This window comes from Neophocaena asiaeorientalis, unplaced genomic scaffold (genome assembly GCF_003031525.2).
Source record: "Neophocaena asiaeorientalis asiaeorientalis breed wild unplaced genomic scaffold, Neophocaena_asiaeorientalis_V1.1 scaffold477, whole genome shotgun sequence".
NCBI lineage: Eukaryota > Metazoa > Chordata > Mammalia > Artiodactyla > Phocoenidae > Neophocaena > Neophocaena asiaeorientalis.
This window is the reverse complement of record NW_020172630.1, coordinates 1,972,263-1,990,263: the sequence shown is the minus strand read 5'-3', so window position 1 is coordinate 1,990,263 and position 18,001 is coordinate 1,972,263. Positions and strand designations below refer to the sequence as shown.

At 38.3% G+C, this 18,001-nt stretch overlaps 1 protein-coding gene across 8 annotated transcripts in view; it reads right to left on the bottom strand.

Annotated features, from left to right (window-relative positions):
• Positions 1 to 18,001, bottom strand: part of ESRRG (estrogen related receptor gamma) — a 638,184-nt gene that overhangs the window by 45,190 nt on the left and 574,993 nt on the right. For all 8 annotated transcript variants that reach the window (XM_024739209.1, XM_024739208.1, XM_024739213.1 and 5 more), the window contains 2 exons: positions 15,099 to 15,209; positions 11,309 to 11,470 (listed from right to left, as the gene is read on the bottom strand). In XM_024739209.1, coding sequence (XP_024594977.1) covers positions 11,309 to 11,470; positions 15,099 to 15,209 — 273 coding nt within the window. The remainder of the gene's footprint in view (positions 1 to 11,308; positions 11,471 to 15,098; positions 15,210 to 18,001) is intronic.

Genomic DNA, 18,001 nt, shown 5'->3' with positions numbered 1-18,001 from the left:
ATAGCCAAGCTATATCAAAGAATAACAAAAGAAAGATGGGTTTATTACTTATAATTTGGGGTGCACAACTTAAAATACACCAAGATAACTTTTCTATAACATTTTCACTACTGGTCTATCTTCAAAAATTATGCTGTCCATATAAATATGTGCATGTTTATATATGATGTAATATAATGTGGTATGATATAGAACAAAGAGGATAACTTGCTAATATTTAATACTATGCATAAGAAGATATACTCTTTTCTGAAAAACTGGTGGTGACGATGATAAATATCAACAGTGCTCAACTGTTAGATGACTGAGTTTTAGTCTCAACTATGTCCTGAGTAGCTCATGACCTTGGGTGAGTCATTCAGTTTTTCTGGCCTTCAACGTTTTTATCTGGAAGTGAATGTGCAAATAAAGGCATTTAACATTTACTGAACACTTAGCAATTAAAAGATTGGATTGGGCACTTTACATACGTTAACTCCCTGAATTGTCCCAGTAGCCTATCAAGTTGGTCACTTTATTATTATCATCCCCATCTTATACACAAGCAAACTTAGTTCATGGCACGAAGCAATATCAGAATTTGAACCACGGTCTCTAACTCCAAGGATGGTACACTACCCACTGCAATATCCTCTTAAAATGAGAAGTTCTAGCAATTGAATTCTAAGGTTCATTCTGGTTCTATCATCCAAGAATTAATTTTTAAAGAAAGAGATCTCTATTTGCTATCCTTCCATTTATTTTTAAAAGGGTGTCAAAAAACTTCCTGTAGGCATGTTTCTGAGTAAGCAACCATATTTTTTAAAGTTTGGGAAAATCTATCATACAGCACTTTGCTTCAATATCACAGCCACGCACAGAAATAAATGTGAAATGTTTACGTAGAGATTCCATGCTTTTCCACAAAACGTTAATCTGAGTAATATGCACAGTTGAAAGGACCTTTGGGAGGGTATTCCTCTTTTACGTTTACAAGTCTGCAGACTGGGCTCTGCCATGACACAGAAAATCACAAGATTAAGTCGAGCTGGACTGTTCTTTTTCCTAAAGTGCTGACCATGTCAGGAGGAATCAGTCCTTCCTTGAACCCGTAGCTGTTCCTTCTGCCTCTCTCCCTCCTCAGCCCAGGCTACCATGTGCCCTGCCATAAACATGCCGCCTGGCTGAGGGGGCCCAGCACTTCAGGGAATTAATCCTTCCCTAATGTAGGTTAAGCAGGTGTGAAGCCCCCTTCATACAGAGAGGAGGGAGCTGCTCTTCAGAGACACCCCTGGAATTACGGTGTTTCACTGGGCTCCGATGACTCTCTAAATCCATACAGGCTGTGTTGCTGACCTGGACGGCTGGTCATCCACTGGCTTAATCTGAATCCAGTGGAAGAAACTGGTCCTTTCCCCTTCTTGATTTTATAATATTAACAATATGTAGTGAGGACTTAATTGCCCATTCTGGCAATGGAAATATAATTTCCTTATTGGAAGCAAAGTTCTGCGGTTAAATGGAGACATGTAAAATTGTGGGATGAACTAAGTTGAATTAACTCTAGAGCTTAGAATTACCAAGAGGTGCTACTTACCCACTATATGTTTCTCTTTAACTAAATTACGATGCATTAGTACTTTTAACTCATATAATAATAGCACAGAATTTCACATTAAGATATCCAAGTATAAAATGAAAGCTGAATATCCCTTTGACTTGGGGTTTGTGTACTTTGTACGTCATTCCTGATTCTTGGTGAAGGAAAAAATATATATAACCTGGCAAAAACAAATAAAAAATAAAAGTGGTTGATTGCTTCTGAGAAAATCGTTGTTTGTTTTTTTCTTTTCTGGGGATAAACCAAGAAATTTTTTTTCTTAAGAGAAATATCAAGGTATTTATAAACAAATGGAGGTATTATATCTGTTTATCATATACCATAAGCTTCTTAGAAAGTTTGGTCAATTAAAGGGATTTTTAGCAGGTTAAATACATTCTCCTAATTGGGTTCTTCTAAGAATCATTTATGAAGGTTGAAAAGTGGCCTGAATTGGGGAGGAAGCAGCTTGGCGTTAGGGAAATTCTATTCCTGGGGACATGTTTGGTATAATGTTAAAAATATTATCTGATTGGTAAGATGCCACTGATGCGGATGGCTTGGGTCACTTTGGACACTGATTTGTTGAAAATGAAAAGAAAGAGAATAATGAAAAAGTATAGTCAAAGGGAGGGCAGTGCCTTGACTGTGTGGACCCTGACTTTGGTTAATAAGGAAAATTCACACGGAAGAGCAAAAAGGTAAATGAACAGCAAATTCCTTCTGTAGATTTCCCCTCCCCCTTCTCCTTCCACCCCTCTGATAACCCCCCTTGGCGGAGGCAATTCAACAGTCTACGAGATCCGCAACATCAAAACTACTCCTCAGTCGTCCTCACACCTTTCATTCCTCCTCAAGTGTCCACAGTGAATTCAGTTCAACCCCCTTTCCTCTTTGCTTCATCTACATCAGCACCATTTCTTTTTATGCATCAGAACCACACTTTGTATCTTGAACCTGATGGTCACTTATTCACCAAACCTTGGTCTAACAAGGAAGTAGACTGACTTAGTCACATTAAGGAATACAGCCAAGGCAAACATTCTTGGGAAAAAAGGCAAACAGAAGAGCAAAGTTACATGGCTTTTCTGAGGCTTGTGATCCAAAATTATTTCAAATTCTTTTTATGGTGATGAAAAAGCTCCATCCTTTACAACACACACACACACACACACACACACACACACACTACTACACAGCACTTACACTTTCACATTAACTATTCTATTTCATGTGGGATGACTTGACTATTTCTTTTTTCCAGTGTAATTAGGTTATGTCCTAGCTTTCATAAACTCATTTAGATATAGGCAATCTTGGATTACGCAGCTATTTTTATCTATAGAATATAATGCATTGTACCAGAAATTCTGAGTTCAGCTGAGTAATACTTACACCCTCATTCAAAAAGAAAACTCAGCATTTTTTTTCATTTTTTTTTTTTGAAGAAACCACTTCTCTGTGTGCTTTCAAATTACTCTGTATTCCACAGAAAACTGTTCCTCGGATGCTTGAAGTCTCCAGCTGCCACACAATTTATATCTCTTTCCTCTGCTCTTTGTTTTTCAGCCATTTTCCCTGAATGTCAAAGTCAATTTAGTGCATTTCACTTTGCTGAATAAATCAGAGGCGAAATCCTTGCTAAAAGTGAAAATTTGATTTGCTAAAAGGAGCTTAGGGCAACTATTAATCAATATATCCAGAGTGCCAAAGCCAAGGCCACGATAGACATGCATTCATTTGGAGATTGGCTGAGGCAGAGCAAGGGGGACGCAGGGGAAAACGTGTGACCAGCCCACGGGAGGGAGGTGGGATTAGGGATGGAGAGAGGGTCAAAGAGGAGCAGAGGGAGAAACAAAACACGCCAGCATCACGTTTAAACTTCTCTCTCCAATTCTTCTTTTAGAGGTGGAAAAATATTTTAACGAACCATTTAAGCATATATGGGTTATGCTAATTAAATCAGCTTCCATATAGAATTCTTTTCACAAGACACAGAAGTCTTTCTCTCGAACTCATCAAGTAGCCTCGAGAAGAACCTAAAAGTCAGAAGTAACAGCTCTATGAACAAACAGAATTCCAGAACAGAAAGATATGAGCTGGGCCAGGTCTATGGGATGTCAATATTTTGATAACCCTCAGGTAGAGTGCAGGCTTGTTCAGGCTTCTGATATATATAGTGAACCGAATGATGAGACTCATCCTGTCACCTTATCATTCAAAAGAGTTTCGTGATTACAATTACTTGCCTGAAAATGATACCATCTTTTAGGACTTGATGAATAGAGAAATATTCAACCCAGTGAATCTGAACAGAATTGGGGAGGAAGAGCCTTCAATTTTAGCAACCAATCATTTAAAAACTTTCCTAACCATTCAGCTGAGTAGCTACACAGTGATCACCTTGTTTCATTAAAATTTGTGATCAGGGATATAAACGGCACACTATCAACCACCTTGACTTTTATTGATTTTAAAGGTGTGTCATACATTTCCTCTTTGATTCAATCCTCCTTCATTTTATAAATGTGGAGACAATATTTAAAGACAGGGCAAATATTGTTCCATTTGCCTAAACTTGTATGAAAGGCAGGTAGGTAATCTGGAACAAATGACAAAAGATGTACGGGGAAGTAGAGGAGGATAGGGGAGAAGGACCTACTGAAGCTACTGGTAAAAAGTCATTTAAGTTAAATATTCCATGGTTCAAGTAACACTTGAACCATGTGTGAATCAAACTTCCTGACTCTAGGGGATAATAAGAGTTAAACAACTGAATTGTTATGGACATCAAGTAAAAGTTCATGAAAGTGCTTTGTAAACAATAATAAACTCTACCGATGTTAGTTGTTTTTGTATTGAAAGCTTAATCGCACAAAAAAGAAGATTACCACATAACAATGCACATACGTATGCACAGATATTTATGCAGACACAGATCCATGATTCAGGGTGGAGATCAGGTCACCTGTAGCTTGAATAAGCCCCACAGTACCTAGCATAGTATCAGGTCCACAGCAGACACTCAAATACTTAAATTGTATTCATGACTGCTATGAAATCATGATTCCTTGTGGATCAGAGGTACACAGTGGCATGACGACGAATGGATGGCAGATATATTTGGGGGATACCTAGGAATGGACCAGAATACTGGAACAGAGCTTACGTGAGCACAGGTAATGCAGCATGGTGACGGCACTGTGCATCAGGTCACAAACAATGGCACTGAGTGGTGTGGAGAGGTCTTTGTGAGCATCTTTAATAACATTTGGGGGTGTCTCTTGAACCAGGTCTCTGTCTGGGAAACCTCAAACCTTCTTTGTTGGTCTTTGGCCTTTCTAGCAAGGGTAGCTGCAGAAAATGAACAAGCCTGTAGGGGATCTTTCAGATTATTTTTTTCACAACATAGTTTTCAACTTGTTCCTTTCTCCATATCACAATCGTGACTTCAGAAACTGATAAACGTTCAGTTATTTCAGGTGTGGCCGAGGAGGACGAACCTGACTATCTAGAAGCTAATGGTCTTGTTCGCCTAGGACAGAGTGATGGCAATATCCATACAGTGATCCTCTTGGTTAAATAACCTTTCCCTCCCTTTCTATTATAATGGATGTTTGTTCTGAATATTTTTTGAAATAGCTCTTATGAATACTAACTTTTTGGATCACTTGGCTCTAATTACAATAAAATGACAATCTATGCACAATTTCTTAGGCACTAAAATGAACACTGAATATTTTACGTTTTTAGATCATTCTTGATAATTTGCAAATTAATTATGCATATGTGTATAATTTGCATGTGTGTTTTTTTTCCTCATTTAATTTTCACAATATAACTCATGGCCAGACCAATTACATAACTTACAAAATATTACTCAACTATATACAAGCTCAGGTTTTCTGATTTTACTTTCAGAATTATTCTACCTTTTATAAACCACAACTACTGGTACACAGGTATACAACTCCCAGGTGCATTAAACATAACTTCCAACTATCTGATAATTGAATATAGTTGTAATTTAAATAGTCTAAGTGCCAAGGCATTGGATCTTAAATTTAAAATTTCTCCACTTGGGACTTCCCTGGTGGCACAGTGGTTGAGAGTCCGCCTGCCGATGCAGGGGACACGGGTTCGTGCCCCGGTCCGGGAAGATCCCACATGCCACGGAGCGGCTGGGCCCGTGAGCCATGGCCGCTGAGCCTGCGCGTCCGGAGCCTGTGCTCCGCAACGGGAGAGGCCACGGCAGTGAGAGGCCCGTGTACCGCAAAAAAAAAAAAAATTTCTCCACTTAACTAAAAGACTCAATGACTTCACAGTTCTGAAATCATTAAGTTACATGCATATAAGAAAAATTAATCCTGAGAAAAGAGCTGTAATCGCTTTAATTCACTTGTAGCAAAGTAGAAATTACAACTACGCGTAAATTCAGTTATACCATGGGGTGGAGGGCGGAGCCTCAGAGCCAATTAATAGTTTTGTGCTGTGCATATTTTTAATCAACTAATCAATAGTACATTTTTCAAGTGCCAATGATATAGAAACGAAACAGCATATTAGATCCTTTTTATATATAACATAACTCTCTTAGTTAACTATGCCGTTTCCTGCATGTGAAACCATAATCACATGCATACACATGAAAACTTACCTGGTGTTACAAATGGAAACATAATCTTACAGTAATTATTTCCACCACAATTTTTTGTGCTTTTTCACACGTCACAATCATGTAATGGTGCCAGCAGTTTAAGATAAGTAATGGGCAGTTAAAAAACAAAACCTTCACAACTTTGCCTGGGGAATGATACAATCTAAAAAATTGATCTCTACGTAAAATGCATTGGAACAATAAATATGTCTTTAAACAGTATCATTAGCCATAAATATTAGTTCAAAATATTCTTGGGTATTCTCTCACAAAATTTATATCCTAATATATAGAAATAGTTTATCCATGTTCTTTAGAGATTTCTGTCATTTATAGAAAATTCTAAGTACTTCTGTCGAGAAAACTAGAAAAAGCCAACTCACTGAGCAAGTTTTAATACATTTTCCTAAGTGAACGTTTTAGAAAAAATGTTTCAGAATAAATGGAGAATACTGGTTTCTATACTTTAGACTTCTGTTTCTTACATGAATAACTATACATAAAGACTGTTTTATCACATCTCTTCCGAGTGTGGTTTTCTTTTTGAGCTTAAAAGTTCCTGCCTTCACTTGGTATGAAGAAAAACTATAGTTTTTTGTGTTATTTTTCCTGTTTTAAAAATGTCACTAAGAGGCTCCAAACTTGAATGGAGTCCTCCTTCTTCAGCAGGTAACTGTTCGATCTGTCATGTCAAAAATAAACAAGCCCACCTGATAATCTGCCATATTTGATAAAGGAAAAAACAACTTCTAAAATACATTCATTCACTGAATTGTTCAAATACCTTTCTCTTAAAGTCATTCGTCTGGCAAGATCCATAAATATATTTAAGCCACTTATATAGGTCAGCTAATATGGGTGATGCTTTTCTAAGCACCATCTGACGAAGCACATTCTGCATTTTGCTAACAAAGTTACAGTACAAAATAGTATTTTAATCAACCACAAAGAACAATAATAGGTCTGACTGCTGGGCTGATAATCGTCTTATCACACCCTGTGAAACCTAGCTCTAATATTTGACGGAGCCTCCATTACTTGGCAGGCCATTCTAAAAAAAGGCCAACAATGGAGAGAGAATGAAGTGGAGTGTGCAGGACCTCCGTATCTACATAAAAGAGATTAGAGGCGACAGCGGTCCATTTTACAGCTCAATCATATTGTGTTAGCATGCGCTTATCCGAGCGCGGATGAAATTGAAAGAGAAATAAAAAAGAGTCAGGCAGATAGAAACCAGAAAAGCGAGGCGTGAGCAATTTCCAAGGATATAAAAGGATGCTAATGGTGGGGCCCTGTCATTCTTAAAAAGGGCTATTAGGGCACCATCATCTGTTCTGGTGCCCTTATGCTCCTTCAACTAAAGTCAAGCATTTTCTAAAGCCCTTGTGATCTTTTTGCTTCTAGAGATAAAGTATGGTCATGTTTCCGAACTACACACTTTTCCATTTATGTGATTTATTAAAGTAAGTCAACAAATTCTATTTACTGATAAAAAAACCCCACTCCCTATGTATTCTTCTTCAATATTTTCTTTTGTTGAATTTGTCACTTTTTTATGTAGCAAAAGCAAGTATACAAAAGTATCTTCCCAGGAGTGCAGAAAGGCTACTGATCTGATCTTATATGCTAAACTTAATTTTTAAAAAGTGTGTGTGTGTGTGTGTGTGTGTGTGTGCGATTCCACAAACTGAGAGCAGCATAAAGAGAGCAAAGGCTTGGATTTTAGTACAAACAATTTTGAAGTGAAGATTAAGACGTGAAATTTCCGTTCTGATTTGGCTTTAATTCCAGCTCCAACCCCAGTTATGAGGACTAGGTCATGGTATCAAAAACACATTTTTACTTTTATCAAGGCAGAAATGAGACTTTAATCTTTATATTCTCTTCGGCTTTACCCCCCCCCATCCCATGCTCCATGTTGCTGCCGTGCCCAGGCTCCCTGAACCCGGCTATATAGACCAGCACGCTGGTATCACAGCATCTTTTACTTCTACCTCCGAACACTGCACGGCACACTTACTGTTATGAAACTTAAAGGCATTTCAGTGAATTCGTGTTTTGCTAATCCCTCTCTGAAAAGCCAACATACTCCTTGCAGTCATTTAAAACACCCTCCGGGTATCACGAAAAACAGAGCTGTGAATCATCATTGCACAGTAACCTCCTCTGGCATTTGCTGGGGAGAGAGAATAACGTCAGTCCCTACCAATTCTAAGCCTCAGCTTAAGACTGAACACATAATCGTATAGCAATTGTTTCCACCACTGGAAATGCTGTTACTCATAGTTATTTAAAGTTACTGTCTTCACAAAGGTCACCAGAGCCCCTTTACTGTGACAAGTTCCTCTGTAAGCTGACATTTCTACTTAGATACACAACTGGACCCACAAATTTATCACTGACTTTTCCTTTCCAGAGAGCAGCAGCAGGAGTCGTTGACTTTTCTTGATCGTTATTATGGAATGTCTGTACGATAACAGAATATGGGCTTAACCAATTTCTTAATTCAGGGAGAACTTGGGCAGAATTCGTGGCCTCTCCTGTTGCAGAGCACAGGCTCCGGACGCGCAGGCTCAGCGGCCATGGCTCACGGGCCCAGCCGCTCCGCGGCACGTGGGATCTCCCCGGACCAGGGCACGAACCCGTGTCCCCTGCATCGGCAGGCGGACTCTCAACCACTGTGCCACCAGGGAAGCCCTGTGCAAGTGTTTTTACCTCTCTCTGCCCCAGATCTCCCTATCTTTGAATTAAGGATAATAATATCTGATTCCTGGGTTAGAACAGTGGGTCTCAACTGGGGAAGAGGGGCATGATTTTGCCCCCCCAAGAGGACATCTGGCAATGTGTGAAGACATTTTTGTTTGTTACAACTCAAGGATGTTAATAGGTAGAAACCAAGGATGCTGCTAGATACCCTACAAGGAACAGGACAGGCCCCATAACAAAAGATTATCTGGTTCCAAACATCAATTGCGTCAAGACTGAGAAACCCTGGGTTAGAATAATGCTATTTTAAATCTGTGAGTATGTATGTCTGTGTACTTGTGTGTGTGTGGATAAATGTAAATGATATAATATATATTGATTATTTTTTAAAGTATCTGTGGACACTTCAACATATCTTAGTTTTGTTTCTTTCTAAAACCCTTCATAACACTTTCCTTCCAGAAAAGTTTTCATACACTGTTTAGGTAAATTCTGGTTGTTTCCACCGCTACAATTTCCAATGTCTCACCATCTTTCAGCATATTCTATTTCGATTTTTTTTTGCTTTTTCTAAAAACCTTATAGATATGATTACAATCCAAATGCAAATCAGCTATCCACACAATCAAATTCTCATCTTTCTTTTAGATGTAGTGACCCTTGTGGAGGTATCTTCTAAAGAATACACTCCAGCTCACCTGTTTAAACTAGTTTTGACTTCATTGGGGGTGCTTTATTAGCAAACAGTGTAAGACAAAGTAGCCAGTATAATACAGAGTGATGCTTAAATTAGTTTACAATTTGCTTGGTCTCATCTAGAACTGCAGTGAACAAAGCCATTCAGAAACGTCAGCTGTGTTCCCAAGCACTGCAACAAATTGTCGCCTGAACGCCGCACACTTAATGACTTCAAATTAGCTCCACTGCGATACCGCCTGACAGTTCGTTACGACTGTTAGCAACATAGCTGGCGCGTCATGACCGATAAATTGGTTTCAGTGTGGGCTGGGAAAGGGACTTCCATCAATTTGATTAAAGAAATTACTGAGCATTCAAAGCATAAAGACAAACTAGTTTAAGGAGACAGAAATAAGTTCACTGTACCAGAGAAACACGGCTCATCGTCCAAAAATTTGTTTGTAAACTATTTGAAGATCAAAGTTCAAACAAACAATAATTCAAGGAGACTACTAAAATTCTTAAACCCTGTGATCAGGTATATGTTCACGGATCTAAGGACAGGCCTGGAGAGAAAAATAATTGGATACTTTAAAATACTACTTTTGGGACTTCCCTGGGGGCGCAGTGGATAAGACTCTGCACTCCCAATGCAGGGGGCCCGGGTTCGATCCCTGGTCAGGGAACTAGGTCCCACATGCATGCTGCAACTAAGAGTTCACATGCCACAACTAAGAAGCCCGCCTGCCACAACTAAGACCCAGCACAATCAAATAAATAAATAAATACTTTTAAAAAAACCTGAAATACTACTCTTAAGTCACCATATGAGAATATTTACAATGTCAATTTAACATTTATTTTCATAATTTATGTATAAATTCATGGTAAATATCTAATTGTAAACCAAAGCAATATGCAAATATGAAAAACAATTCAGTATAAATCGCCACTATGAACAACAAAATAAGTGATTTTTAAAAGGAAAAAAGGTATCTAGACTACTCCTGACAAAAACTTTTTTTTATTACGATATTATAGCTTTATTTAGGGTTTAGGAAGCTAAGATAGAGCAAGCTCGGGAAGTTGTCCCATTGGCAGGCCAGGCAGGACTTATACCCACGCTGTCTGCCTTAAAGCCCCCAATTCATAAACATTTATTTAAAGTGAAAAGAAAAAACAGAAGTATTTCCTTAGGAGAAAACTCGGACTTTTTAAAAGAATAAAGAAATATTTTAACAAGTTATATTCTCTTTATCTTAGGTTGGCAATAGTACCTTCATATGCGAAAAAATAATTAACAAGCATTCAAGATGGTACAGTTATTAAAAAGGCATATGATTCTATTAGGACCAAGAAAGCAGTAAATTAAGTATAACAAAAACAAATGTAAAGGTTTAAAAAAATCCTAATGAACGGGAATTTCCTGGTGGTCCGGTGGTTAAGACTCTGTGCTTTCACTGCCAATGGTTTGGGTGCAATCCCTGGTGGGGGAACTAAGTTCTCACAAGCCGTGCAGTGTGGCCAAGGACAATAAATTAATTTAAAAACTACAAATAAAAAAGCAAATTAAAATAAATAAATAAAAATGTAAAATCCTAATGAGAAAATTGTGAATTTGCCTAAATCAACATATAAAGCTTAGGGAATTAATTGCAAACTTTTCTTTTTCATTTCAGAAAAGGTACCTGGAATATGCTTCGCCCATCCAATGATAACCACCAATTCTCGATCGGCCAAGTCGCACAGTGTAGTGAGGGCTTTGATGTCACTGTCGGGAACAGTAGGGTCGGGCATGGCATAGATCTTCTCCGGTTCAGCCACCAATAAATGTGAGACAATCTTGTTATCTGCAGAATCAGACCAGAGCGCTACAAGATCACTACATCATCCCTCTTTCGCACGTTCTAAACTAGGTGGTGTTTTGAGCAAAAACAAAAAACAGAACAAAAACACCCCACAAACACCTATAATCAACCCCAAATATTCCATTTACGGTTCAACATATATATATTAAACAGCGTTCTGGAAAACCCATAGCAGTTGTAATAGTTCTTTGTTTCTTCTTGGCTTTACCTGCCTTTGCTGGAATGAAGCATCTGTCCTGTAATGAAATTTTTTATAGCAAACAGAGAAGAGAAGTTAGAGGCTTTCTGGGTCTGCTCTTTGATTCTTAAGTGGGATCTGGGGAAGCAGATTAAATAGCATACAACAGCTTTAAAATAAATATCCACATAAGCCACTGAAATATAGAACATAATGCAGGAGGCAAAGAACTCCTACTGCCCATAGACATAATGGGCATGAAAGTCATTAACTGTCCTAATTCCTTTAAAGAGGAGCAAAGGTCAGAGCCCTTCTGCCGGGGTGAATTACTGACTGTATAACTCTGTCTCTGTGGGATGCATTCAATACAAACGACTTGCCTTTCTCCCCCTCCCCACACACCAGGCCCATCTTCCAAATACAGCCAGTGTCAGTTTCCAGAAAAATACTCCAACTTAAATGTGACTGTATTTCCTCTTTGGAGCGTCTAATACTTTAATCCTCTATTTTCATCTGTTGTCTTTAGTTCATTCTCTGGTTCAGATTTATCTGTCTGAAATTTGTGATATATGTTTTTAAAATCCTTCATAAAATAAACACTAGAGACAAATGGAAAGCATCACATCAAATGTGTTTTATCGCTCAGGGCCATGTGAGAGTTTATGGAAGGGGTTATAAAGCCTTGCTAACAGAATGATTTTTCTTGTTGGCCCCACTTTCAATTTCTACACGTAGCTTTAGATTTGATACTTTCTTCTAAGTGAGGAAATATAAATAGGTAAGAATAAACTCAGATATTTCAATGTCTGTGTCCTATTACTCTAGAAAACTAGGGTATTAAATGCGATCTTTGTGAGCCAAGTCAAAGGTTCCTCTACGTTTACTAGACCATTTGCCTTTCCCTATACATTTTTAACTTTTTTAACTCAAAATGAAAAGACTTCATATACCTTAGAATTGAAAACATATTTCTTTTTTTGTCTGCTGTAACAACATAACAAGGATACCTACCCAAGCTATAATTTGTAATTTTTCTGATAGAGTTTAAAATTTTTACTACTATGACTGCCACATGAATTCTGTTCACTTCAAATTATCAACAGATAACCATTCAATGGCAGTAATATTCAATTATTATCAAATTAAAAATACAGATTTGGGAGGAAGTATTCCCAAATATCGTATTTTCTAGAAAAGAAATTAAAATCAAATATTCTTTTTTTTTTTTAATTTGTAGGATCTGAAGAGAATGACATTTGTTTCTCGTATATGCTATCGAAACAACACCCTGTTTTTTAGCTACGCTTGGAAAAGTTTCCACTTTCATTGCTCTGACAATGCAGCAAAACCTCTCAGCAACTACTAGATCCCCAGGATTAGAAGAAAATGCAGTAATAAAAGGTACAAAAATGTAACGGAAGGAAATCGTGATTCGAGTCCTTTTAGTACAGGGAAAATGCAACCTGTTTTACCCAAGCCACTGGATACTTGACTGGAGGGGGTCAGAGAAATTTGGTGGAAGCTTAGAAATTCCTATCATTCAGAAAATGGAATAGCCGGCAGCACTGTTTCTAGGTGAATCTTATTTAATGTTTCCCTAATTAGAATCAATAGAACCCAATTTTCATTCTTGGGCTTTTGTAGTACGCAAACAATCAGTCAGGCTCCAGAAATCTCCCCCAGCCACTTTCTGAGCAAAGCCCATGCCTGGTCTCTTGACATTTGTCTGACAGGATCTGAAAATTAAGTTTTATAAATGTTTGTTACCAAAATACACTAATTGGATAGACTAAGGAAAATGAACACAGAGGCCTTAAGATAATGAGTAATGATTTATTAGGAGTCCTCTTTCATCTCAGACAAATGGAGCTCACTGAAATTGCTGTCATCTTCTTAAAGGTACTTGACAAGTGTCTTCCCAATTTCTCAGGTTTACGCCGAAAACCATAGACGTTTCTTTATCCATCCTGTGGACTTACGAGTGGGCTGGTGCTCATTTTTCTCTCGGTAGAGGATATCATCAATGGTGTCAGTCGACTTCATATAAAATGAATGAGAAATGCCCAGTCTGGATATTAGTGAATCCAGGAAAACGAAACCTCTAATGAAATTAAGCATTAGTGTTTATTGCACTTTATTGTATTATCAGAAAGTTTTTTTATTCTAATGTGCAAAATCTGCCTAATGCAGTCCTAGATTGTATTTGCAGAATGCCAGACAGCTTATGCAGGCTGAGGAGAAGATGCCAGATTGGACAATTGAAGGTATAATCAACATAATGTTTTTTGGAAAGGCAAAAGGAAACCATGCCATATGTTCACTTAAGCTTCAATTTTATGTAAAACTGGTTGTTTTTCCTTTGACATAGCTAAAGTGTCCTTTCATTTACAGTTCAGGGTCTGTTTTATGTATTTAACAGATGCCCATATGCTCACACGGATGCAGCGACCCCTCCTGGAGAATCTGAATGAGAAGAGGACACTTCTTCTCTTCCCTCGAAAGCAGATCAAAAAGTACCCGTGTCTTTTCTAGAACTGCTATGGCTGCAACTTCCTCTGGTGAGGGCTGGTTGTGTCTTCTGAGACAGAGACAGCTAAATGTGAGAACTGTTTCCACCAAAGCACTTTCAGTGCCTCGTATAAACTCTATGCATAAACATCCTAAAATGTTAGCTCTTTTGCACTACAGCCATGAACTGATTTTTCAGAAACTGGAACGCAGTTAACTGCCTCAATCTACATTCTAGCTCTTTTTAGCTAATGACAAAGAGAATGGGGTTTGCATTTTAGCTACCTACCTACCATTGCTTCAGATTACAGCCAGGCATGATCAAACCACGGGCTTTTAAAAAACAATTCATAATGCCCATAAGGGCATCTGAAATGGAACCACCAACCTATGCTTGTTATCAGTAGGGCCCATCCTTGTTTTAATCTATTGCTAGCGAGTGTGTTAACCTTCTATAGCTCTAAATTAATGAGGCTCCTAATGTATTTTCATTGGGAGGTTGAACAAACTCATTTAGCTAGTGGAAACTACAAAAATCACTTTCTTGTGAAATCTGAAACTAACAGCTCCAATGAACTAATGATCATGGTACGATCCATTTTATGTACCTCTGAAAATAAAGATAACCCATAAATGTAAAATTCGCACTACATAAGCTATGCCTTGGTATGCTTATGCTTCCACAAAATGACTAGGTGAAAAAAAGGTAGAGGGGGAGAAAACCACAGGAAAAAAAGATAATTAGCTGAGTTGTTGTTGCTCTTCAAAGGCAATCCTTGGGAATAAAGCCACATCTCCCCACCCCCGCCAACAAAGAGAAGTCTCGTTGGAGTCAGTAGGAATGGGCATGCCAGAAGTGATGTACCTAGAGCCAGCTGGGAGGATGTCGTGTGCTGGAAAGCCAGACATGTCTGCTGTACTTACATGGCTTTTTGGCTGGCTGAACCAACTGAGGGTTCAGGTACGGGCTGTTCTCCGCATCTATTCTGCGCTTGTACTTCTGCCGACCTCCACGTACTCTGTCAAGACGCACTCCTGTGGGGAAAGACAGGCACTTCCTTACTGTTGAGGTAACTACCTTTGAGACCAATCAAATACATAGAGACTATCGTCCACGGGTGCTAGGTAAACAGAGAGTAGATTGCAGAAGGGTCCAGGGGAAGGAGAGGAATGTAAAAAAGTGACGGCTGAACCAAGACTGGTACAGGTTGGAAACCAAACCTGGCAGAGATGACCAAGCTGAGAGACATTTATGCAAGGCCATCAGAGTCACCTACATACCAAAGGAAAGGCACCTTTCCTTGAGAATTAATACAAAGAAACTGGAATTTGGTGCTAACACGGTTTCTCAAATTAAAGATGCTGGCAACGTGTATCCTCTTCATCAGTCACCCCTGAGAGCTCAATGTGTGGGCTTGAGTAGATCAGTAGACCCAGAGCTGTTCAATCCACGCCGGTCTATCAGAGGACTCCACATGGACCTGTGGAACTGAATTGAGTTGAAAACCCCTACATGTTTAGAGAGCTGGAACCCTACTACACAAGATGAGATGCGAGGATCGTTCCGTGTTCTAAGTCAACATGTCTCAGAAGGAGCATGTTCTTTACATTTTGGCACAAGTTTGTATTTTCCTTCAAATGAGAGGAAACTGAGAGCAGGTTTGGACTGAACGCGGGTTAGAAGGAGGAGATTCCTGAAAGAATTCAGGAGGCTAGGATGGCAAAGGAGGGATTTGTTAGGAGGGCAGAGATGAAGCGTGAAGCTAGAAAGTAGGCGAAAGTAGACCGGCATTTAGTAATACTTTTTCCCCATGAGTGATGGACTGGGTCAAGATTCAGGGAGGTATTGCTGGTAGTGGATCTATAACATTAGGGAAAGGGGCAAAAGGGAAAGAAAGGGATTAAAAAGAAAGAAATGTTTCATTTACATGGGGCAGTGGGGAGGGGCGCTTGTTAATAACATGGTTTCCAGTCTGTAATTGTAAAGTTTAGAATAGAAACATATAAATCTTTATCAAATAAAGAGAAGATTACTTGGGAGTAAGAGAGAGGTGAGAGATTTGCTTTGTGGTCTTAGATTGTACCTTAATTGATAAGACAGTATTAACATTATCCACTAATAAATTCACAACCAAGTAGTTCATTGTACATATTTTCATATTTCTCAAACTGTCCGGCAAATAGATTTGGTTTAACAGTATCGTCAGTATTGTTAATTTACTGAAGGCCCTCTCAGAGCCTTTAACGTGCAACTAATAGAACTCTCAGAGGGAGATACAGCCTATGCAATGTTTTGCAAACCAATTTAACCAAGGATCCTGTTTTGGGAACATTTGTTAATACCATGTGGAACAGGTGAGTTGTGGGGTAACTGAATTATATGAAACAGTCTGGGAAAGGCTGATATATTTCTATGTGAATCCTGAAGGTGAATATATATACTCATATGTTAAAGATGACTATCAATCCATGAGCTAAAGAAACACATAACTTTTCATATTACTACTACTTTAAGAGTTGATTTCCTTTGAGTGATAAACACAAACATACACTTGGTTCCAGATAAACCCTGAAATGTCAAACTGAAACATCAGAGCAGAGTTTAAGTGACATCAGGAGGCAACTTCAAGAGCAAGTAAGTAGGTTTAGACAAACAAATATCAAAAAACGAAGAGCTTAGGTACAGTCTCTAAGTATTCAGTGAAAATAGAATGCTTGTGAGTCATGAAGAAACATTTCCTGACTGCCGCTTTTAGAGGAATTTTGCACCTAGAGTTCCACTCCTTCGTTTATCTAATTTTTATTGTGTCTATATTTAATTTACTAAAGTTTAACACCTTCCCTCTTTTCCCCCCTTTAGTCGTGTTTTGTCTTTTTTCATTTCTTTCTTTCTCCAGGGTATTTTTCCAGTTTATATAATGTGGTCACATTTTGTCTGTTCATCTGAGATCCATTCAAATTTGTTTCATTATAAGAATTTAAAATTTTCCATTATAAGAGTTTAGAAAATTAAAAGCATATATAACTAAAAGTGGTACCATAACACATTTGGCATCCAGCTCCGACGCAATGTGAACATTAACGTGATATGGTTAGAGGTGTGAAGAGAAGGCAGGATGAAACAGAGACAGAGAAAGACAATGACAGACGAAGGCTAAAAAAAGGAGGAAACGTTTAAAAATAACTCTGAAATTGTTAGAACCAAGAAAGCCTGACATACACACACTACTATATATAGAACAGATAATCAACAAGGACCTACTGTACAGCACAGGGAACTCTACTCAATACACTGTAATGGCCTATATGGGAAAAGAATCTAAAAAAGAGTGGATATATGTATATGCATAACTGATTCACTTTGCTGTACAGCAGAACTAGTTCAACACTGTAAATCAACTATACTCCAATAAAAATTTTAAAAATTAAAAAAAAAAAAGGAACCAAAAAAGCTCACAGAATGCATCTTGATTAGGTTTGTAGACTCCAAACTTTGCTTTTGGTGTCTGTCAGGGCATGAGTTCACCATGAGCAATATAGCCTCACATGCTCAAATACTGAACAATACACTGTGTATTTTCCAACACAGGAGTCAGAGCTGGTGAGTTTCTGACAATGGATTTCGTCCATCCTGAAGGCCTATGGAAGAGGGTTGTGGCTGAAAGACTGGATTCAAGGTCTTGGCTGGACACAATTCTGACACAGTTATATCACACTAAAGCCACCAATCAGCTTAGCCAACTGGCCCAAGTTTATGGGAGAAGTGCAACACTGAAAACTAGTTATTAAATATCATGAAGAAAAAATACATATACTTGATTGACAGA